The sequence below is a fragment of the Globicephala melas genome, chromosome 15, assembly GCF_963455315.2.
Source record: "Globicephala melas chromosome 15, mGloMel1.2, whole genome shotgun sequence".
Classification (NCBI taxonomy): domain Eukaryota; kingdom Metazoa; phylum Chordata; class Mammalia; order Artiodactyla; family Delphinidae; genus Globicephala; species Globicephala melas.
The window spans coordinates 31,761,486-31,783,305 of record NC_083328.1 but is presented as its reverse complement, the minus strand read 5'-3'; the positions used below and the strand labels follow the sequence as shown (position 1 = coordinate 31,783,305).

General features: G+C 44.7%; 1 protein-coding gene across 27 annotated transcripts in view; it reads left to right on the top strand.

The window, feature by feature from the left end:
- RBFOX1 (RNA binding fox-1 homolog 1) overlaps positions 1 to 21,820 on the top strand; it is a 2,181,496-nt gene that overhangs the window by 1,992,414 nt on the left and 167,262 nt on the right. For all 27 annotated transcript variants that reach the window (XM_060284028.1, XM_030883902.2, XM_060284024.1 and 24 more), the window contains one exon: positions 4,747 to 4,989. In XM_060284028.1, coding sequence (XP_060140011.1) covers positions 4,747 to 4,989 — 243 coding nt within the window. The remainder of the gene's footprint in view (positions 1 to 4,746; positions 4,990 to 21,820) is intronic.

The window sequence follows — 21,820 nt, the reverse complement described above, 5'->3', positions numbered from 1 at the left end:
GAATGGCTGTCAGTGTTAATAAGTAACCGTGCGGGGTCCCACCAACATCTGTTTGAGAACTCCAGGAACGGGAGTGCATCCCAAGTTCTATGGACTTGAATGCTACCTGGAGGTTCCCTGGCTACCATGGACATCGTCTCTAGAGGTGGGCACCCGTGGTTTGCCAGAATGGCATAAGTTTTGGTAGAGGTTGGTGGTTTGCCCTGGCTCCAGTGGTGCCCCTACTTGGCCCTTGCCCTTGGCCCTTGTGGCCTCAGAGCCTTCGGAAGCCAGGCTTTGGGCTTGAGGTGGCAGAAGTTTCCCAGGCTGCTGCTCTAACACACCAAGGGTTACCCCTCGCCTCCCCCAGTCTGGCTGCTGGAACCCTGGCCTCTTTGAATCAAATACCCTAGCACCTGACTTCCCCACAGGGTGTAACCTGCCACCAGGTGGAAAACAGGTCTCAGGGTCACGGTATACATGACAGAGAGCAGTTTATTTATTTAAAATTGGAAACGCATCTCCCCACCAGAGATCTTCTTTCCAGATGAGGGACACCTTGGCGTGGGATAAACCCAGGCTCTGGTTCAGCTCTTGGCTTCCCTCAGAGGTACTTGTGACTGCAACCTCGTAATATCATTTACCAGCTCTGGGCTACAGTATCCTTCACAACAAAACAAAGCGGGATCAGAGATGCAGTGCATGCAAAGCAGAGAGTCTAGACCTTGGCACTATTAACCTTTGGGCCAGATAATCCTTGGTTGTGGAGGGGGCGCTGTCCTATACACTGTAGGATGTCTAGCTGCAGCTCTGGCCTCCACCCACTAGATGCTGGTGGTATCCCTTCCTACTCAGTTGTGACAAACAAAAGTGTCTCTGGTCATTGCCTAATGTCTCCTGGGGAGCAGTCACCCTGCTTAAGGACTCCTTGCCTGGTGCCCACTAGGTCTGAGTGTCACGCAGTTTGTTTTCTGAGTTCTGGTTTGGAGAAGAGGATGCCTTTCAGATGGAACACAGAAGTCTGAAGCCATCATAGGTCTTCGCACAAGCCCACGTCTGCTGAGTTTGAAGCACGTGTGTGTACAATGCAGAGACCTGGTGATGGAAAGCACATTCTGAGAAAGATTCTACTGCACCTTTCTCCCACCGTCCTTAACGCTGCCGAACTCCAGGTCTGGCTGAGCCACCCCCTCCTTGGTTTAGGTAGAAGGCACCCCCTTTCCCTCCCTACTTCACCACCAACTGTATTTCCTGCCCAAACTATCTGTGCAACAACAGCTGTTTTTTTTTTTTTTAACATCTTTATTGGAGTTTAATTGCTTTACACTGGTGTTAGTTTCTGCTTTAAAACAAAGTGAATCAACTATACATATACATATATCCCCATATCTCCTCCCTCTTGCATCTTAACTGATGTCCCCATATTTCATGATAACTCTGCCACAATGATTAGAAAACTTTTCCTGCAAAGGGCCAGATAGATAAATAGTTTAGACTTTGTGGGCTATATGGTCTCTGTCAGAGCAACTCAACTCTGTCATCAGAGCACAGTGACCATGGTTGTGTCCCAATAAAACTTTATTTACAAAAACAAGTCACGGGCCAGATTTCTTCCAGGGTTCGTTTGCTGATCCCTCTCCCATCCCCCCACCCCCATCCTGTTGCCAGTGAAGCCTGACAGAGCCCAGAGTCCACTAGCCAAGCATGCATTCACTTAGCAAACACCGGTGTATGTTGACTTTGCAGCCAGCGTGCTGCTGAACCCTGGAGGTGGAACAGAGAATGTGACACAGTCTCCCACCCTCAGGACGCTCACAGGCTAATCAGCAGGCGATAGTGGTACCTGGAGTTACGTGGGAGGTGACCACAAGCTGCAGTGTAGAGGGCAGGCAACTGATGTGGTTTAAGTGTCAAGGAAGACTTGCTGGGAAGCTCTTGATCTGGGACCTCAAAGAGAAGCCAAGGAAGGCTAGCCAGGGAAGGGAGTAGGGGAGGAATTCCCAAGCAGAGGAGGCAGTGAACAGGATGGTGTCGAGAAGATGGAGAGACCACAAGCTTCCTGAGGGCAGGCCTTCCCTCTCCAGTACAGAGAGAGGTCAGATCCTAGCAAGGAGCTGTTGCTGTTTTGCAGCTTGTAGGATTGGTTCACTCCTCCTGAGACTGCTTTGCAGTGAGGAAAGGCCATGTGGGCACATATGTACCCGTGAAAGTGTTTCTACTGAAGGTGGAGAAAGGAAAGCTTTGTCTTTTATGACCATCTCTCTCTACCATTGATCCTGTGATCATTTCATGCTCCCCTGGAGTTTTCACAAGTCTGTCTTTCAATTCAGAGACAAGCGAGGTGGGAGGTAGGGGAGGCTGAAACGGACCTTTGGGCAGAAGTGGAATCTGTCCCGGTGATTTTCTCTTTGGAGCATTCTCAAGGTCCCAAAGTTTCTGGGGTTTCTTGTCAGCCAGAAAGAAGTAGCATCTGTATGGACTTTTCTGTGCACAAGGATGTATTCCTTGAGCAGCCCTGTAGAAGAGAAGAACGCTAGTCAGCTCATATACAGAAGAGGATTTTTTCTGGTATTAGTCAAGACCTTTTCGGTTGCAAGTAACGGAAAGGCGGGCTTACACTAAATAAGACATTTACTGACTCATGGAACTTAAACAGCAGTGTTACTCACTGCAGGGAAAAGCTGGATCCAAGACTTCAAATGATGTCAGCAGGACTCAGTTGATCTGTTTCTCCACTTCTGGGCTCCGTTTTCCTCTGCGTTGGCTTCTGCTTTAGGGAGGCTCCCTTCAAGAGGCAGTTCTTGGCAGCTCTAGGCTGAACGTTATTTTTCCAGCTGCCAGTCCTCGAAGTGAAAGAACTTCCTCCCCAAACTCCAGCCAAGTCCCAGGATTAAGCCTCACTGGAGTTCCTAGGGGTTAGGTGGATGGGCATAAGCCCAAGTCACTGTGACCGTTAAGAGTGGAGCCCTCTGGTTAGCCAGGCAGGGTAACATGACCACATCTAGAGGTAACCAGAGACGGGCCCAGCCACATCTGCACAATGTGGGGACTGGGAGTGGAAGTGGCCCCTAAAAGGAAACCGGGCTTGTCCTGGAAGAGGAGTGAACAATGAACGGCAATGACAGTAAATGTGGTTTCCCAAGGACGGACGCGGTTAACTTTCCACGCCGATAGATGCAACCGCAGCACAGACAGACCCGTTCAGCCCCAAGTGCTATGAAAACACGTTGCCAAGAAAGAAACGGCTGTTTATTTTTGCTTCCGATGGCACAGACATTTGGAGAAATTAGTCTGGGGGAGGAAAGGGCCTGAGGGGAGTGTTTTCACTTGTAAAATGTTTTAAACTTATCCTAAGTGTCGTTCTCTCCAAGTGTCATCTTTAACATTCCAATTAAGGTTCCTTCTAAACAAATGCACCAGCTCCTTGCACTGCTCTGAGAATAAACTTTTTTCCCCCTCTCTGTCATAATGGTTTTTGCTGCACTCAAGTTGCTTTGGCTGAAGAAGCTCTCAAATGTTGGTGGCGGGAACCCAGGAGATGTGAGCAGTTCTGACACTTTTGCCCTGGTATCGTTATAGGAGGACTGAAGTCACATCTAATTGACCACAGACAATGGGAGAGGCAGCTATTTGGTGTGCTTAATTGCTAAGCTTTCTCTCTCTCTCTCTTCTTTTTCTCTCTCTCTCTTCTTTCTCTCTCTCTCTCTCTCTCTCTCTCTCTCTTCTTTTTCTGACTGCGCAATCCCATTTCTTCTTAAGACCGTGGAAAATTTAGACCTTTGGGTTACAGTCCCTGATGCCGTGTGTGTGTGTGTGTGTGTGTGTGTGTGTGTGTGTGTGTGTGTGTGTGTGTGTGTGTGTGTAGGGTAGTAAAGTTATGGGAGTCCACGTGGAGAGAGAGAGATGCTTCCTGAAATGGAAGCATTTGAATTCTTTTTTTTTTATTCTTTTGACTTGCCTATAAGTATCACACTGCATGTTTTGCCTAGATGTGAAGGGCGAATTGTTACATAATACTCTGCTTATAAAAAAAAATAATAAGTCAGGGAATGGGAGTAGGCATTGATTAATGAGGCTAAGAATTAAGTCCAGCATTTTGCAGAGATACTTAAAATGAGACAATCACAGAAGGCCATCTTTGTCCAAATTAGGCACTGAATTTTCATCAGCTGCTTCATGTTGGCACTGGGAACATCAAACACACACACACACACACACACACACACACACACACGCTGTGACCATTGCAAGGACCACCACCCCTGTCCCATTATGTGAGCCAAATCACATAAAATGTTGATTAAATTCAAATGCTTACATGAATTGTCTCTCCTCTCAAGAACACACACGTGCAATTTAATCGGTCTTGGCATTTTAAGTATCAAATCAAGGCTCTGCTGTCACCAGCGACAACTACATGCTCACAGGTCCCCAAACGGGAATGAAATTAGAAAGATCTGCCAGAACAACCCAATCCAGGAGAGCACATGCCCTCACAGTGTGTGGCTGTTGGGCTGGATGATTGGGAAAGGGTCTTCAGAGCCTCGATTTCTGCATCTGTACAATGGGGCTCTATCTACAATGCTTACTGTTTCCTTATAGGGTCCGGTGAAGATTGAGTGGGATGTATCCATCTCAGGCTCTTGGCAACCTTGCTGAAACCCACGAAGCATCCGGGGAGCAGTTGTCCTTGTGCCTTGGGGGGAAGGTTTCTGCTTGGTGCCCACTCATGGTTTTCACTCCCTCTCTCTCTTTCTGATTTTCCAGGGTAATCAGGAAGCAGCAGCTGCCCCTGACACAATGGCTCAGCCTTACGCTTCGGCCCAGTTTGCCCCCCCTCAGAACGGCATCCCCGCGGAATACACGGCCCCTCATCCCCACCCCGCGCCAGAGTACACGGGCCAGACCACCGTTCCCGAGCACACGTTAAACCTGTACCCTGCCGCGCAGTCGCACTCGGAGCAGAGCGCAGCGGACACGAGCGCGCACACCGTCTCGGGCACCGCCACAGTAAGTGCGCACTGGCCTCCGGGGGCGCTCTGGGACCGCAGGGTTACGGGAATGACAGCGGGGCGCACCGCCGTGCAACTGGTCGGAGTTGGGGGGTGGAGGCTCTCTCCCGCAAAGCAGCCCCTAAGCTCATCCTTGTCATCCCAGCCCCGCCTAGTTCATCTTACCTACTGGCACTGATTTAAATCAATACATTTTCCATTAACCGCGTGTATTTGTGAAGGGAAACGTTTATCTCTTTTCCGCTTCTATAGTTTTGCTTTTTCTGGAATTATGTCATCTGAGGGGAATCATACACTATGATTATGAGATTGTGACAATATAATCTTTTTTTTTAATGGCTTTATGGAGATACCATTTACATACAATAAAATTCACCTATTCGAGGTGGACAACTCACCGATTATTATTGCATTTACAGAATTGTGCAACCATTGCTACAGTCTAGGAATATTTCCATCACCCCCAGAATGAATCTCCTGCCCATTGTAGCCACTCCCCATTCCCACCCCAGCCCTCCCTAGCCAAATTCGTTGGAAATTCACCCATGTTGTGGCTTGAGTCCCTAACATCGTTTTTATTTCAGAGCCCCCGGGGGTGTGGGTGACCTAGGCCGCCAAGGGGCAGCAGGAGTGAATTTTGCCAGGACTGGTCTGCATTTTGATGGTGGAGGTGACACACCTCTATGCACCAAAAAGTCAGATTTATTGCATATGAATGGATGAAATGGATGGAAAACAAGCAAACAAACTGAAAAGAAACCATTTATCACCACCATCAATAGAAACTAGTATTGCTGGCTATCCATAAAGGACAACCACCCTAAACAAAAATAACGATGAAAATTACACAATGTTTATTTATGTACCACCTAAAATAACCACACACCGTGCATACCGTAAGAGGTATATGTACACTTAGGCAAACTTGTTCTGTGGAATTCTTTAGAAGCCTGGGCACATCCAGCCTCTAGTCCAGAACACTTTATAGGTGCAAGGCAATTGGGCCTGTTTCTTCTGCCCTCTGAGAAACTGGTATTTGCGAAGAAGTTTATTGGTTTGAAGCATGATATATTTCTTGTAGCCAAAGCAACCATTGACTAGCTTTGCTACCTGGTACCTCACTGATTTGCAGGTTAGCTTTGGAGATTTTTCAAAATAATGTAAATATAAAATTTTTCTATTGCTTGTCCTTATTTATTGTGCCAAAATACATATAACATAAAATTTACTGTTTTAACCATTTTATCTATACAGTTCGGTGGCATTAAGTACATTCACAATGTAGTGCAGCCATCACCATTATATAGTCCTAGACATTTCCGTCACCCCAAAAGGAAATCCAGTATCCATTAGGCAGACGTCCTCCATTCCTCCCTCCCACCAGACCCTGGGAACCACCCGTCTGCTTTATTTCTGTCTGGATTTGCCTATTCTGTATTTTTCCCCCAAATGAGATCATACCATATGTGTCCTTTTGTGTCTGTCTTTTGCTTAACGGAATGTTTTCAAGGTTTATCCATGCTGGAGCATGGATCAGTACTCCATTGTTTTTATATGACTGAATACCATTCCATGATATGGATAGATCGTATTTTGTTTATCCATCCATCCGTTGTTGGGCATTTGGGTTGTTTCTGCCTCTTGGCTATTGTCAATAATGCTGCTATTGCCTTTTTAGTATAGTATTTGGCTGCTGTAACTTAGGAATGGGTTCATTAAATGGGTTTGTGGATTTAGTAGGTGTTTATTGTTGTTGTGTTGACTACCTAGTGATGGAGTTATTTATTTGTATGCTGGTTGTTTTGTCATAATCAATGGTGGTAGGGCTTGAGAAGGTTATTTTAGGACTAAAAAAGGTCCCATCAGACATCATTTATTAAGCCTCAACATGGACCAACCATACAAACTGCTGTGGAAGTTTCATTCATTCACTCACAAATATTTATTAAGCATCTACTCGGGCCAGGACTCATACTTGATGATGTGGTTGAACCAAACATAAATGGTCCTTCCTCTCTTGTAACTTAGTGCCAGAGACAGAGAATAAACATGTAGCAATGAAATAGCTGTATAAACACACATTGTGATACGCGCTCCTAAGGAAAAGACAGGTGCTGTGGGAGGCTAAAAAAGACCAGAGGCGCCACATGTAAATGAGTAGTCTGGGAGCATTTCTTCAAGGACATGACATTTAAGGGGAGAAGACAAAGCATCCAGGCAAAAGGAATACCGAGGTCAAAGGTTCCAAGGTTGGAAAGAGCTGGGCTTATTCAAAGAACTAAAAAAAAGGCAGTACGTCTAGGGCATATGAAGACAGTTTGGCAATGGCAAAGGATAAAATGGGGGCAGCCAGCAGGGATCGTATCCCGCAGGCCTCGTGGGTTCCATGTTGAAAGCTATGGGAAGCCATTGAAAAGAGTTTAAGCCAGAAAAGTTTAAAAAATGACATTTTGAAAGAAAGGATTAATTGTACCTACCTTAAAGGAAATCTTAATCCAGCTGGGGAGTAGAGAAGCTCAACATCCTTTTCTCACAAAAAGAACTCTCCAGAGATCAACACGATTACATTTAAATTGCATATTGGATGTCCACAGTGCCCCAGACACTACAGGAGGTGAAATGATGAGGAGACAGGCTCCCTCCCTTAGAGAGGTTTTGGTCCACTAGAGAGCGTAGGATATGTGTTCTGTTACTTGTCATAATGTCGCAAGTTCTAGAACATGGATTTCCAAGGCTTTAGTGTATTATGATGATCATGGAAGAAAACACTTTCTAAGAGATCTACCTCAAAATCACTGATGAAGCAGTATTATTTCGTAGGCTTCTTGTTGCTGTAACGGAAAACTCAGTAGGGAATGTATCGGCTTATAAAACAAAAAATTCCAGACAAGTGCTGACTTTAGACACAGCTTAGTTCTTGGCGTGCATCTATTAGGTTCCAGCTGCATCCATCTCTGCCTCTTCTTCCTCTTGCTCATCATTCTCCACTTCTGTGTGATGGTCCTTCAAGTTCAGGCTCTTGACATCACACCAGATTCCCAGTGAAAGACTCTTGGATTAGTCCATACAAGCAAGCCTGGGAATCACTCTCTCTCTCTGGTTTGCGCAGTTCAGTGGCTGAAGCAGAGAATGGATGTCTCAGCCATGGGGCCACTGAGGAGCCCCATTCCCAAATACATAGACCAAGGATGGTTCCACCGGAGTCAATGGTAAGGTGCCTTTGGGACTTCTCGTGAAAGTTATTTAACAGACAGCAACTGGTCAGCACCAAAGGTAGTATGGTGATCCATTTGTATGGACAGGCCTGAATTGATTCATTTGTTGAGTGTAGGGAATGGAGAGAAGGTCAAGGACTGATCACTGGAGAGCTCATAGGTGGTGAGGTTTGGAAGAAAAAGAGCTATTGAATGAGATGTAAAGAGGGTACCCAGATGGGGAGTTGAACCAGGAGAGTGTTGTCATGGCAGCCTGGCAGGTGTGAACTGAGAAGACATTATTGAAGCTGGCATTGTGGACATCACTGAAGACCCAGGAGAAAGTAGCCTTAGTAGAGTATTGGGGAGAGATGCCAGGGGGCCAGGAGTTGAAGAATAAATGGGAACTATCAGAGTGGGTATGTACAGTACCATTGTAAACATTTGGAGGGAAGAGGAAAAAGAAAACATAGCATTAGAAGAGCACAGATCTCAGAGAAAGCAGTTTGTAGGAGAGTGGATTTTGATTCACTGTTTACACCGCAGAGAATTGCGATGGGGAGGACAGGGAAGAAGAGATAGGGAACGATGACTCAAGAAAGAAAGTGACAAAGTATTTTAGAGGAAATAGGAAGGAATATGACCAAGGGTACACAGGTACAATAGGTAGTCTGGGAAAGGAGAAGAAATACTTTATTTTTTGCAGCTCTATTGACATATAAATGACATACAACAAACTGCATATTTAAAGTGTGCAATTTGATGAGTATTGACATACGTACATAACTGTGGAACCACTGCCACTCTCAAGATAACAGACATGTCCATCATCCCAAAGTTTTTTTTTTTTTTTGTAATCTGGAAACCACTGTATTGTTTGATTTGTCTGTTTATATTGAAGTATAGTTTATTTACAACGTGTTAGTTTCAGGTGTACAGCAAAGTGATTCGGTTTTATGTATTTATATTCTTTTTCATTTTATATATAGTGGTTTGAGTAGTTTGTATCTTTCCATCCCAAACTCCTAATTTATCACCCTCCCCTTTTCCTTTGGTAACCGTACGTTTGTTTTCTTTGACTGTGAGTCTATTTCTGTTTTTGTAAATAAGTTCATTTGTATCATTTTTTTTTAGATTCCACATATGTATATGTAAGTGATATCATACAGTATAATGTTTGTCTTTCTCTGTCCGATTTACTTCATTTAGTATGATAATGTCTAGGTCCATCCATCTTGCTGCAAATGGCATTATTATTTCATTCTTTTTTATGGCTGAGTAATGTTCCATTGTATATTATATATAACAGTATGGAGATTCCTTACAAAACAGAGTTACCATATGATCCAGTGATCCCACTCCTGAGCACATATCCAGGAAAAACTATAACTCGAAAATATACATGCACCCCTCTGCAATCTTCCCTCTCCACCTCTGTCTCATTCCCAGGAACCAACTGATTGGCTCCTATAGCTTAGTTTTCAGTTTCTAGAATTTTCTATCAGTGACATCAAACATCGTATGCTCTTTGTTTTCTGGCTTCAGTCACTTAGCATCATGGTTCACAGATTCATCCATCTCGTTGCATGCATCAGTAGCCTACTCTTTGCATACCATTACGTAGAATGTGCCACAATTTGTTGATCCATTTACCTGTGGATGGGCATTTGAGTTGTTTTCCATTTGGGGCCACAAAAAAAATGGGCAACATTACAAATAAGGGCTCCCATGAATATTTGAAAACATTTCAATTTTGAAACAGAAGAGAAGTGTCATGGTCCATTCTGGCTGCTGTAACAAAACACCACAGACTGGCTTATAAACAGCAGAAATTTATTGCTCACAATTCTGGAGGCTGGAAGTCTAAGATCAGGGTACCAGATGGTCAGGTGAGGGTCCTATTCCTGGTTCAGAGCCTTTGCCTTTGCACATGGTGGGAGGAGTAAGGGGGCTCTGTAGGATCTCTTTTATGAGGGCACTAATGCTATTCATGAGGGCTACACCCTCATGACCTAATCACCTCCCCAAAGCTTCACCTCCTAACATCATCACATGGGGCTTTAGGATTCCAACATGTGAGTCTGGGGCAGTGAATGGGGGACATAAACATTCAGACCATAGCAAGAATGAAGAATAAATGTGTGAGGAAACAGATAAATCTTGAGGTCAAGAGATGACCTGAGGAGGTCCCTCTATACTACCTTCATGCTCACTATCAACTGACAGAGAGTGAGAAAGGAAGGGATTTAGAAGCAACAGAATGATTCCTGAAATTGAGCAGACCTGCCAGGAATGTGGCTCATACAATTCTAGGGTTTTTGAAGGGCAGTAGTCACCTCTCTGACTTTGGGGAGTGTGAGTTTGTGGTGAGGCTGGTTATCCGGTGACTTTGTCTATTCCGGCAATGTTTGGGTGGCACATACTGCTTACAGGAAGTCCTCAAGGAAAGAGGACCATGATAAGGTGAAGCAGGAGGGGCTTTGTGGCTGACCCTGAAGGAAGTCTTAGGACATATACTCTTAGCTGGTGTGGGGAAAGAGCAGGCATCCTAAAAGGTGCCATCTTGTTTTCTGCTACAATTACATGCCTGTGCTGTTCTCTCTTCTGCCAAAAGGAAAGATGTTTCTGTTGTCTGTGACCTACTTTTGAGTTGTAGTTCCCTGACCTGACTGAGCAGAACATAGCCTATGACAGGTTTCTTCAAACTGTCTCTGCATCCTTGTGCATTTACCGGGGGCACCTTCTCTTCACTTAACCTCAAAGTGGGTCAGAGCCATGGTTCTCCCAACCCCGGAAACACCTGATTTATTCCCCACAGGGTAGAGTTGTACCTGAAACAACTCTAACTGTCCTTTGACAGATATGCACAGATATGTGCTTAATGCCGGTCTGAGGCCACTGGAGGGACCATCATTTCTTTGAAAAACAGAGTAGTTTGGGGTAAGAGAAAAGATCCATCCATCTGGTAGGCTCCAAGAACATCTAATATATGCACATGATTTAACACAAAGTGCAGGATCTGTAAAAGGGAAGCAGAATGCACCCAGAGCTCCCAGCCAGAGCTGAGGAAAGTGCAGAGAGAAAAGACCTACCAGGTCATCCTTTCAGTTCCCCGAGGGCTGAGATGAGTCCCTGCAGGACAATTTTCTGCTGATTGTCTATTTAATGTGGGCCTCCAAACACATCATGGATCACTGTGCTGACAGAGCCAATGCTGTATTATATCAGATACTGCTCCTGACAAGGTATTTTACTCTTGACATATTATAATTAGAGATTTGCAAGTGGTGAATTCTCCATGTATCTCCAATAGCAACTTAACTTCTATTTTTATCACCTCTGCAGTCTGTCTAAAAGTCTCCCACCAGCTCCAGGATCTGATGGGAGAAACAATGTGAGTTTTAGAGCTTGGTCCCTGAGCTCTGGGCTATGTTGACAGAGAGAGGAGCTCTTTAAGGAACCAAGTTCTTCTTGATCTTCAGTGCTTCCAACTGGAGTGCTAACTGTGTCTCCAGTTTTCATTAATACCTTTAGGAAGATAAGACGTGGCCTGGTGGCGACTTCCTCTTCTTAACCATTTACATACTGGCTCTGCTTTGGAAGCCAATTGTGCAGCTAAGGTATGGGGAAAATTTCTCAATGCATTCCTTTTAGTTAACTAGCCATTCTTCTTCTTATTATTATTACTGCAATTCAGGTTTGTGGTTTCAAAAAGTCACACACTAGAAAGTGTATATAATGAAAACTAAGATTTTCTCAGAAACAAGAGTCACCAGTTCTACCAGAAATGCTTTATGCAAACACAAGCATATGTCTTAGTCCGTTCAGGCTGCTATAACAAAAATATTATAAATCGGCTGGCTTATAAACAACAGATACTTATTTCTCACAGTTTTGAGGCTGGGAAGTCCAAGATTGTGGCACCAGCAGATTTGGTGTCTGGTGAGAACCCACTTCCTGGTTCATAGAGGGCTGTCTCATTGCTGTGTCCTCACATAGTGGAAAGAGTGAGGGAGCTCTCTGGGGCACTAATCCCATTAGTCAGGGCTCCACCCTCATGACCTGATCATCTCCCAAAGGCCCCCACTTCCAAATGCCATCACCTTGGGGGCTAGGATTTCAACATATGAATTTTTGGGTAATACAAACACTCGGTTTATAGCAGCCTGCTTGTCTATGTCTCCCTCTATCTCTAGTTTATCTCTCTCTGTCTCTAATTCAATCTTTACATCTTCTAACTTCTCACTAGTTCCATTCCCAAAAGGACAGAACTTAAATCTACTAAGCACCCACTTTGGCACCTTCTATATCTGGGAGGTCATTCTGTATCACGCTTTGCGCTCTTTTGCATATTTGTCTGCTATCTTACATACAGAGGTCTCCCACTGATGGAATTTAGGTTCTTTCTGGGGTTCATCTTCCCTGTCATTATTCCCAGTCAGGCTGTAGTGAGCAGCTGAGTACAAATATTGCTGTCTACCTCCAGTGTCTCTGTGTGAGTGGTTAAAGGTACATGGGTTTAAATGTAGACATTACCCTCCAGAGAGCCCATGTACAGCCCACGGACAGTCCCGAGAAGGCCTGCTGCCCACAGCCTTGGCTAGCACAACACGCCACCCAACTCAGCTCACAGCCGTTCCACCTGTGTATGCTGGGCTGGAGACAGCCCCTCTCTAACAGAAGAAAGTAACTTGAGAGCTGCCTGGTGTCAGGGAAAAGAAAAGGAAAGGCTGCTGCCATTGATTGAGGCCTGCTGTGGTCACAGACCCTGCTAAGTGCTCTTTCAATCTCTCATCTCATTTTATCCTCACACCAAACCTTTTACATGATACTAGCGTTCCCCATTTTACACTGAGGGACCAAGTGCTTCAAGATGTCGTGGAGTTTAGAGGAGTTGTGATGGCAGAGTAGAGACCCTCACCAGATGTGGCCAGTGTCAAAGTCTAGACTTTCTTCCATCTCCAGGCTCTTCCCTACAAGTTCTCCTGGCCAGCAGCTCAGATGACCAGTGCCTGGGACCAGAGTGAACAATCTAGAACTTGCCCCAAGGCTGGGTCCTTCAGCCTGCTCTCCAGTTGAAAGAAGCAGGTCAGCTAAGAACCTGGAATCTGGGTGTGTCAGGGTTCGCCCCTCTCTTTACCATTTCCAAGCTGAAGGCGCTTGGGCTGGTTGTTTGACCTCTCTGCTCTTATAGTCCTACTGTTCCCTTCCTCCACAGTGGCCCTGCCCTTCTCCAAACACCCTTCCTCTTCCCTTCGAAACAGTCATCAGAGACAAATTGTAAAGCACCAGAGAGTCCTTCTTCCTGTCGGAGGACTTTGGCATCCCCTGCTTACATTTAAAGTTTGGCAAAATCACTGAGGGATGCCAATCTAAAAATAGGGTAAGTAGCCACATCAAAACAGGAGACAGAGAATCACAGTCTCAGAAATAACAATTTTCGCTCGTGGAACGTCAGGCTATGTTGTCATCATTTTACATGCACAATCTCAAGTCATCTTGACTCTCCATCACCAAAAATAAAAATAAAAAAAATAAAAGTATGTTAAGAGGCATTGTCATCACCATGTTACAGTTGAAAAACCTGAGGCAAGTAACTTCCTGAAGGTCATTGTAGCTAACAGGTAGAAACCAGGGCTCCAGACCAGGTGTGGCAGACTCAAGATCAAAACTCTTTAGGGCTCGAAGCCCAGAAGGCACCCCCAGGCAGGCCTGGGCACATACTCTGGGCTCTTCTGTGCATCCAGAGATGTGGCAGAAAAGATTGCTTTGCCTGGGAATTCCTCATTTCACCCTGGGAAGGGCCCCAGCAGACCCAAGCATGTGCAATATTACAGGCTTAGCGCGGTCTCTTGTTTGAGACTGGTGCCTTGAGCAAACTCCAATAATATGTTTCAGTGGCTTCAAAATTGTCTTTTCAGATGACAGTGTAGCTGAGCTGTTTTGTCAATATCAGTTCTGCTCTCCTAAGGTTCACATTTACTTTAAGGACACAGGTACTGCTTCTTGTTCCCTCGTGAGGCCGAGTATTAATGCCTTTGCCTCCTGTCTTTGCTTTAGAATAAATGGTCTGTGGTTTTCAGGATGAATTGAAGGCCTGTGTTACCCAATTCCAGGGCCATTTTACTGTTCCAGAGCCTCCGTTGACCAAAGAGTGCCGCGTCCTGGTGGCCCAGGAGACACCATTGAGCCCAGCTTAGGATAATTCTAAAGCTGTGAGCATCAGAGACCCAAGTCCCTTTGTAGGACCAGGCTACAGCCTTGGATTCTGGGAGAATTGAAGGTTCTCATGACAGGTCAGGAAAAATGGCTCTGGAAGAATAAATACCCTTAGGTGTTACCAGGAGAAGCAGTGAGGCGTCACGTTCCAGAGCTGGGAGTTCCTATCCCAGTTCTGACCCAGGTTGGGACCACTGGCATGTGATGGAACCTCTCTGAGCCTCACTGTTTCCCTCTGTGTATGTGAGGCTATGACATCCTAATGAGATAATGCCAATGAAGGGCTTGGCCCAGAGATGGGCACACAGTAAACGTTCTACCATATGAACCATTATAATTAGGAAATAATTACATCATTCCCAGTGGGAAATCACAGCATTCTCCTCTGTCCTGAATTCTTCATTCTAAATGTTTTTCAGGACAGTAAATCCATCCTAAAAATTGTGACATTTTCTGTGTTAAGGGGGAAATGAAGACCCAAATCCCCACACTTATTTAAAAGGAATTCTTGTATGTGATGATTTCCATACAAATAGTTTTCAGTCACTCACACCTGAGTTCGGCTGATTGGTACAAGCAAGTCATTGACCTAAGTCTAGGTCATGAAGAGCAAGGTTAGGATTTATTAAAGGACTCTATGACTGAAGTTTTGTCCGTAAGGCTGAAGCCATCTTGCTTTTGCTGAATGAGGAGAGATCAGACCTATTCAGTTTTCTTAGCGGGATTTCACTGTCATATTTCCATTGGAAGTCATTGGAAACGTTACATCGTGACTTTGTCTGAATGATAAACTTGGTGTTTTGTGCTTATTCATACCTATATACATTGTCATCAGTTTTACCTTCTCAGTATGACTAAGCAGTCTGTATCCTTGATTAAGGTGTTAGTCTTTGAGCAAGTGTTAGCACAGTGTCATTGTGAAGTGTTGGGATAATGATCAGGTAATTCGAAGATGAAGTGGGCTGTCTACGAGCTACACAAACGACTGGTTAGGTGTTGAAGAACCTTTGCACAGCTCATGGGCCTCATGAGGTGGTTTCATTGCTTTTGTTTGTTTGTTTTTAAATGAATCTAGATTCAGACGTTAATCTGTTCTGTGGGCAGTATTTGAATCCCTCGTTAGCCAACCACCAGGTCATGCTCTTAATTCCTGGCCGTATATTTTGCAAGTTGATAGTGAATTCCTACAAAGTCTGTGCTGTATTTGGATTTTAGGCAGGAGAAAGAAGTTGGCTGTGCCTCGTTAACTGAGGGTTCCTGGGGGCTTCAGCTAGACCCTTGGAGTGTTAGAGCTGGAGGGAACCACCTATTCCAATCTCCTCATTGTACAGATGTAAGGTGATTACATAAGTTAAGGGCTGAAACCCAAATACTTTCAGGTTCAGGCAAGTAACATATGTATTTGAAAGAGAGTAGTTTATGATGGAGACATAGGTAAAAGAAATAATTTTCCCCATTAATATAGGAATGATAAAACCCTAGGCATGATGCTTTGTGACCCCTGATGGAGGCCCTGTTGGTAGTCTTGAGGGCACATGGTCCATCCAAAGGCCGTTCTCTGTCAGTCCATCCAATCATGGCCATATTGGATTGCTGACCCAGCATTACAATATCTTGATTTTTTTCAAGAGCAAGCAGCATTTTGGATTTTTATGTGCTTTCCTGTTCGCTCCTGTTTCACTTATTTTTGTTGTCTGCCCAGCCTCTGAAGATACTGAGTTTATAACCCCCGACTTAGTCTTTGAAACTTCGTTTATTTATTTATTTTTTAAACATCTTTATTGGAGTATAATTGCTTTACAATGGTGTGTTAGTTTCTGCTGTATAACAAAGTGAATCAGCTATACATATACATATATCCCCATATCTCCTCCCTCTTGTGTCTCCCTCCCACTATTTTTAAAATAAGAGGTGAAATTAGGAACTTTAATCCTTTGAGTGAGACCCTATTTCAGGTTTATAAAAAAGGCAGCTTGGATGCTTGAGCGTGACAGTGCAGAGATGCATAGAATGCTAGAGCTGGAAGCGACCATCTGGTCTACATGCTTTCTTTACAAATAATGCCAAGGTTCAGAGAGGGAAAGGGATCTGCCTGAGTCACACAGCGAATATCACAGCAGAAACCAGAACAGGGACGTCCTATAAGAAAATTTCCACTGCACCATGCCCCTCCCTCTGCATCCTACTGGCTATGACCATGCTTTTTTTCCTCTCCGTCTCCTGGATTCTGTAGTAGCTTTCAAAATTCACTTACTTAGGGTTATCTCTGCATTAAAATGGTCAAAGGCCACTGACCCTGACTATAGGAGCGAGTCAAGCTATATGATTTAAGGCTTCATTTCTCTTTGATATGCCGTTTTGGTTCCTAGCCAGAGGTTTCAGCCAATAGTGGGCCCTACATTCAGAAAGGCTTCCAGAATTCTAAAAAGAGTCTTTATTTTATCTAGTTCTCTCCTGCAGATCCTGGTGGATGTGCTGATGGGGCTGTGCTCATTCAGTACTGTTAAGTATTCCAAGCGGCTCTAGTCCCAATTGCTCTTGGGTCCAAACACTCTAACTAGGGAGTCTGGGTTTCCAGCTTTGCACCCCTGAAGAGTATGGAGACTGTCGGATTGCCAGATTATAGCCTTTGATGTAGAGCTAGGTCCAGGTCACTGCCCAAGCTCCCAGAAGGGCAGAAGGTCGAAGGGTAGGTTCTGCCCCCCATAGTAAAGTAACCAGACCCTTGTGAGGTGGGTTGGTCTGGCAGATGAGCCAGTCAGAGTGGAGATCCCACAGAAACTCTCATGGGCCCTGCAACTAACTCTTGGGCTTAGGAGAGAAGGTCAACACAATGCAGACACTAATCCGTCCCTCTGATATCAGGAGCAGAATGTATCCAGCCTTGAGGACGTGACTCTTATGCGATCTCGGTGTCCTTGAGACAAAGCTACATGGGCAAGTTTGTTCTCCAATAAACCAAAGCTTGCAGACAGTACAGTCCAAAACAAACCAGGCCATCAGGACCAAGGTAATATGAAGCCTTAAGTATTACAGACTTGTTGTGGAAGCAAAAAGGTTTTTTTAAAAAATCCTGGAAGTCGTTGCAAATAATACAGTTCAACAAGTTTGGGCTGCCCTGGTCTTTTAAAAGGGGCAACTGTAAATCTGCATCTTGACTGGTAGATGGGGAAAAACAAATAGAAGTTTGGGGGCTGAAAGGAAGAAAATTAAAAAAGAAGACTCAACTATCCTGTATGAGTAACGTCTACATAACAGTAACTAGCATGTAGTGAGCATGTGTTAGATGCCCAGTGCGGTGATGCTACCAGCTTTCTGTGCATGATCTGATGGAATCTTACCTCATCCAGAGGAAATAGGTACCATAATTAAAACCCCTTGTTACCTAGGTGAGAACATCAGGGCATAGAGAAATCAAGGAGAGTACCCAGGTCACATCACAAAGCCACTAAGGTCAGAGCTGGGATTGAAAGGCAGCCAGTCCACCTCCAGGGTCCGCTCCCTAACTCACTCAAGAGCCACACGCTATGCTGAAAATTTTAGTCACATTCCATAGCCCATCAAGGGATGCATGTGGTGATGCTAGAATGACAGGTGAGGAAACAGCACAGATGTTAAATAACTTGCCCCAAGGCCATACAACTAATAAAGGGATGAGTGTAAATGCCAGCAGAGGCCTGGTGGATTCCTAAACCCACATTGTTTGACTTCCCCATCAGAAATAGTTTATTTTACCGTGCTATTTTAAACATGATAATATCATAGCAGACAAGTATCTTAATAATCGCTGTCCCCATAATTCTGAAGTTATGTCTAAACTGCTTCAATTTATAAACACATAGCATACACACACATACACACACACACACTCTTCCATCCCCCAATCCCCCCCTCCCCCCCTCGTGGCATCCAGTGGCCCCTCGGAGTGAAAGGGACCTTCAGACCACTTGGCAAGCTGACTAGAGGAAGCCTGGATCTCCCAGAGAAACTTGCTACAAGGAAATCACTAATTAGAACCCAAATTGTATTTGACTTCTGCATCTTTGCTTCACGTTATCACACTGTAATTTAAAGAGATTGTTCCCTAACCTTTTTTAGGGGCAGAAATTAACTACCTTTTTTCTTTTTACTAAGAAAAGCGGTGGTGGCGGTAGCGCCCGAATGACAGGAGGTGGGTCTCGTCCCCCCTTTTCCCTCTAATTGGCTTGCAAGTGGGAGTCAGGTTAGCAATTATGCAAGGAGTTGCCTGGGCTTCCAGGCAGTGTCTCTGGGTGACACTCATCTGGTGGCTTCACAAAAGAGAAAGAGATGATAGGGGTGGGGCAGGCCAGGGGGATGAGCCCCAGAGAGTCTTCTTGACTCTTGGAGGGGGAAGTTTGGGGACGGGAGGGAGGCAAGGCAGCTTAGTCCTTGAATTTGGGAGTCTTCTCCAGTTTTGAATCCCAGAAACTCTTGGCATTGAAGAATGGAGGGGACCTGATCAAAGGTTGGAAAGAGGAGTAGGAAGCATTGCATGGACCCCGGAGCCTTGGCTGTCAGTCTACCTGATCCAGCTGCCCACGGGATCCAGAGCCCCTTGCCAGCCCAGCCTTCCCGTCTTCTCTCCAGCCTTCGCCTCGTCCAGGCCTTTAGTATCAGAGTATCAGCGTTAAGTAGTTAGGCCAAGGCTTGGCAAACTGACCAATGGGGCAGTTCTGGCCCACCACCTCTTTCTGTCAATAAAGTTTTATTGGCAGACAGCCATACCAATCCATTCATGCATTATCCATGGCTGCTTTGCTTTTACGTTACGACAGCAGAGGTGAGTAATTGTAAAGAGATACAGGGCCTGCAAAGCTGAAAATACTTACTATTTGGCCCTCTATAGAAAACGTGTGTTAATCCCTGATCCAGGACAAAGCTTATATATTGTTGGCCTGCTGACTTGATTTAGACCTCAGGCTTCCCAATGGAATAAACTGCCTACAATTAAAAATGGGAGATTTTACAGTATAACCTGGCTTTGATTAGAAGTGGAAAAGTCTAACAAAACATGGCTATGATGTGCGAATGTTGAAGATGGGCTGTTCCCCAAGACCGTATGCCGTAGTTGCCACCACTCCCTATAGTATTTCACCAAACTTACCTTTTCCATCTACCTGGACTGGCCCTCATAGGCATTTGAGTTTGACCAGGGTATCTGGGTCTTCTGGATTATTTTTTAATACAATAATCCTAATTTCTCCCCTGAGCTGAAAAATAAACTGCATTTATTTTAGTCTTCTCCATCAAACTGGACTTCCCTGTGGAACTCTGGCAAGAAAATAAATGTTTGCATAATGTCAGAATTTAATGAATTCCAGAGTTATATCAGAAATGTAGCATCCCCTTGTACCTCCAAACATATCCATACACACATGCAGTGCCCACATTTTCCAAAAAAACCTTTGAAAGTGAAACCTATATCACTATTGACTTTGATTTAAATCAGAGCAGGAGTGTAGCAAGTGTTTCCGTCTTCTGAGATCATGAAATGAATGCCAGAAGTGTTATTATTAATAGAGTAAGTATTAATAGTCTGGGGTAATGTATTCAGGCTTTCAATCCATTATTCTAAACCTAGCGGCACGTAGTGTTACCCCCATTTCACAGACAAGGAAAACAGAGACTCAGGGGTGATGAAAATTGCCCCAAGTGGTACCATCAGTAAGTGATGGGCACAGAACTCAAACCCAGACCTGGCTGATGCCAAAGGCACTGAACTGCTCTTTCTAACACACCATGGCAGGTCTTTACACACATAGGCACAGGCAGTGGAAATAACTCTTGACTAAAATAGGCAACTGGGGCCCAGCTCTGGGGCTGACATGAGAAGGTGGTAAGAAAGCCCCAAGAGATCACTTCTCCTGTAGCTAGAACAGCTAATCCCCAGAAGAGCCTTGAAAGGCTTGGTTAGAGCCACCGAAGGTGAGTTTTTAGCGAACAGTCATTTAAGCATCTTTCATTGCTCTCAACAAATCTGCAGAGAATGTTTTTTCCACTTGCCTTAGCAAGAAGGAGACGTTAGGTTGAGTGGCTGGGGGAAATCACATGTTTCCTTTTCAAAATAAGGGTTCATAGGGCAGGAGCCTACCCACGGCAGAAGGAAGCCCTAGTAAACAGCATCCAGGTTTTGTTTTGCAGCTTAGTTCTAGCAGAGAGCCCAGCCTGGGCCGCACAGGCATCTGGACTTCCCCTGGGGTGTGTGTGTGGGTGGGTGGGTGGCACTTTAGGAAGCCCTGTGCTTTTCCTTCCTCAACGTGGGTAGTGAGTTGTGCAGGCTTTCTGAGGATTCACTGTGGCGTGATACTGGGGCTGAACCCTTGATAACGACACTGTAGACATGAGATAATTACAGATCTGATACTTCCCAAGTCAAGCTAAGTGGACCTCTGATTATTATTCTGAGTATAATAGGAGCAAAACTAACACTGAAGGGAAATTGTACTTCTCTATTTTATTAACCGCTTTTATATTCCCCTGTGAATGGCTATGATGCTATGAAATCTTCTTAAATGTGATATTACTCAATATAGTACAATAATAATGCACACACCATAATGTATTGGATTACTTTGCAAACAGCCCTTCTGAAATTGAATTTCCCATCATTTCCCTGGGCCAGCTCAGGGCTGCTGGGCTCCCAGGCCCTTTCTGGGGCCGGGAAACTGGGGTCTACCTTTATAGTCACATAGGTTTTCACAGATGTAAGCAATTGGTCCACATCATTTTTATTCACGGTGGGGAGGCTGGCAAGCCCTGTTGCCAGACATCTCACCGTGTGTTACGGCTCAGAAATGCAAGTGGTTTTCGATACCTCAGTATAGTTTGAAAATGAACTGGGTAAGAAAGCATCAGGAAGGAAGCTCGCTGGAGAGGAGGCCTTCCACGCTGAAATTAAACTCTGAAGTGTTGGTAATTGCTTTTGCTGGAAATTCTATCAGATCTTTACTTACTCCCAGCCTTTGTTCATCTATAAATCCTTTCATGATACCATCTCAAAGCCGGAGTTGTTATTCCCTTTACATGCAGGATGTGCCTTGAGAATTCACTCCTCTGGTATCCAAAAAATAAAATAAAATTGTTTCTTGAACTCCTACAATATGTCACAATACACATTAATCTACTAAATGCTCACCCAACAACGTTACAATAGTTTCAAACTTTACTTTTGCCGTACAGCTGGAAAGTCCTTGAGGACACCATGGTACCTTACTCATCTGTTTTATTCTCCGTGCTTAACACAGAGCCTAGAATAAAATACTCAGCAAGTGTGTGTCATTTACTGATTCATGAATATGTCTTGAGTTTCTGCTATTTGGGAGGCAGAGTACTAGGCCTTGGAGGTGCAAGAGTGAAGGATAGATATGGATTCTCCTTTAGAAATTACAGTCTAGT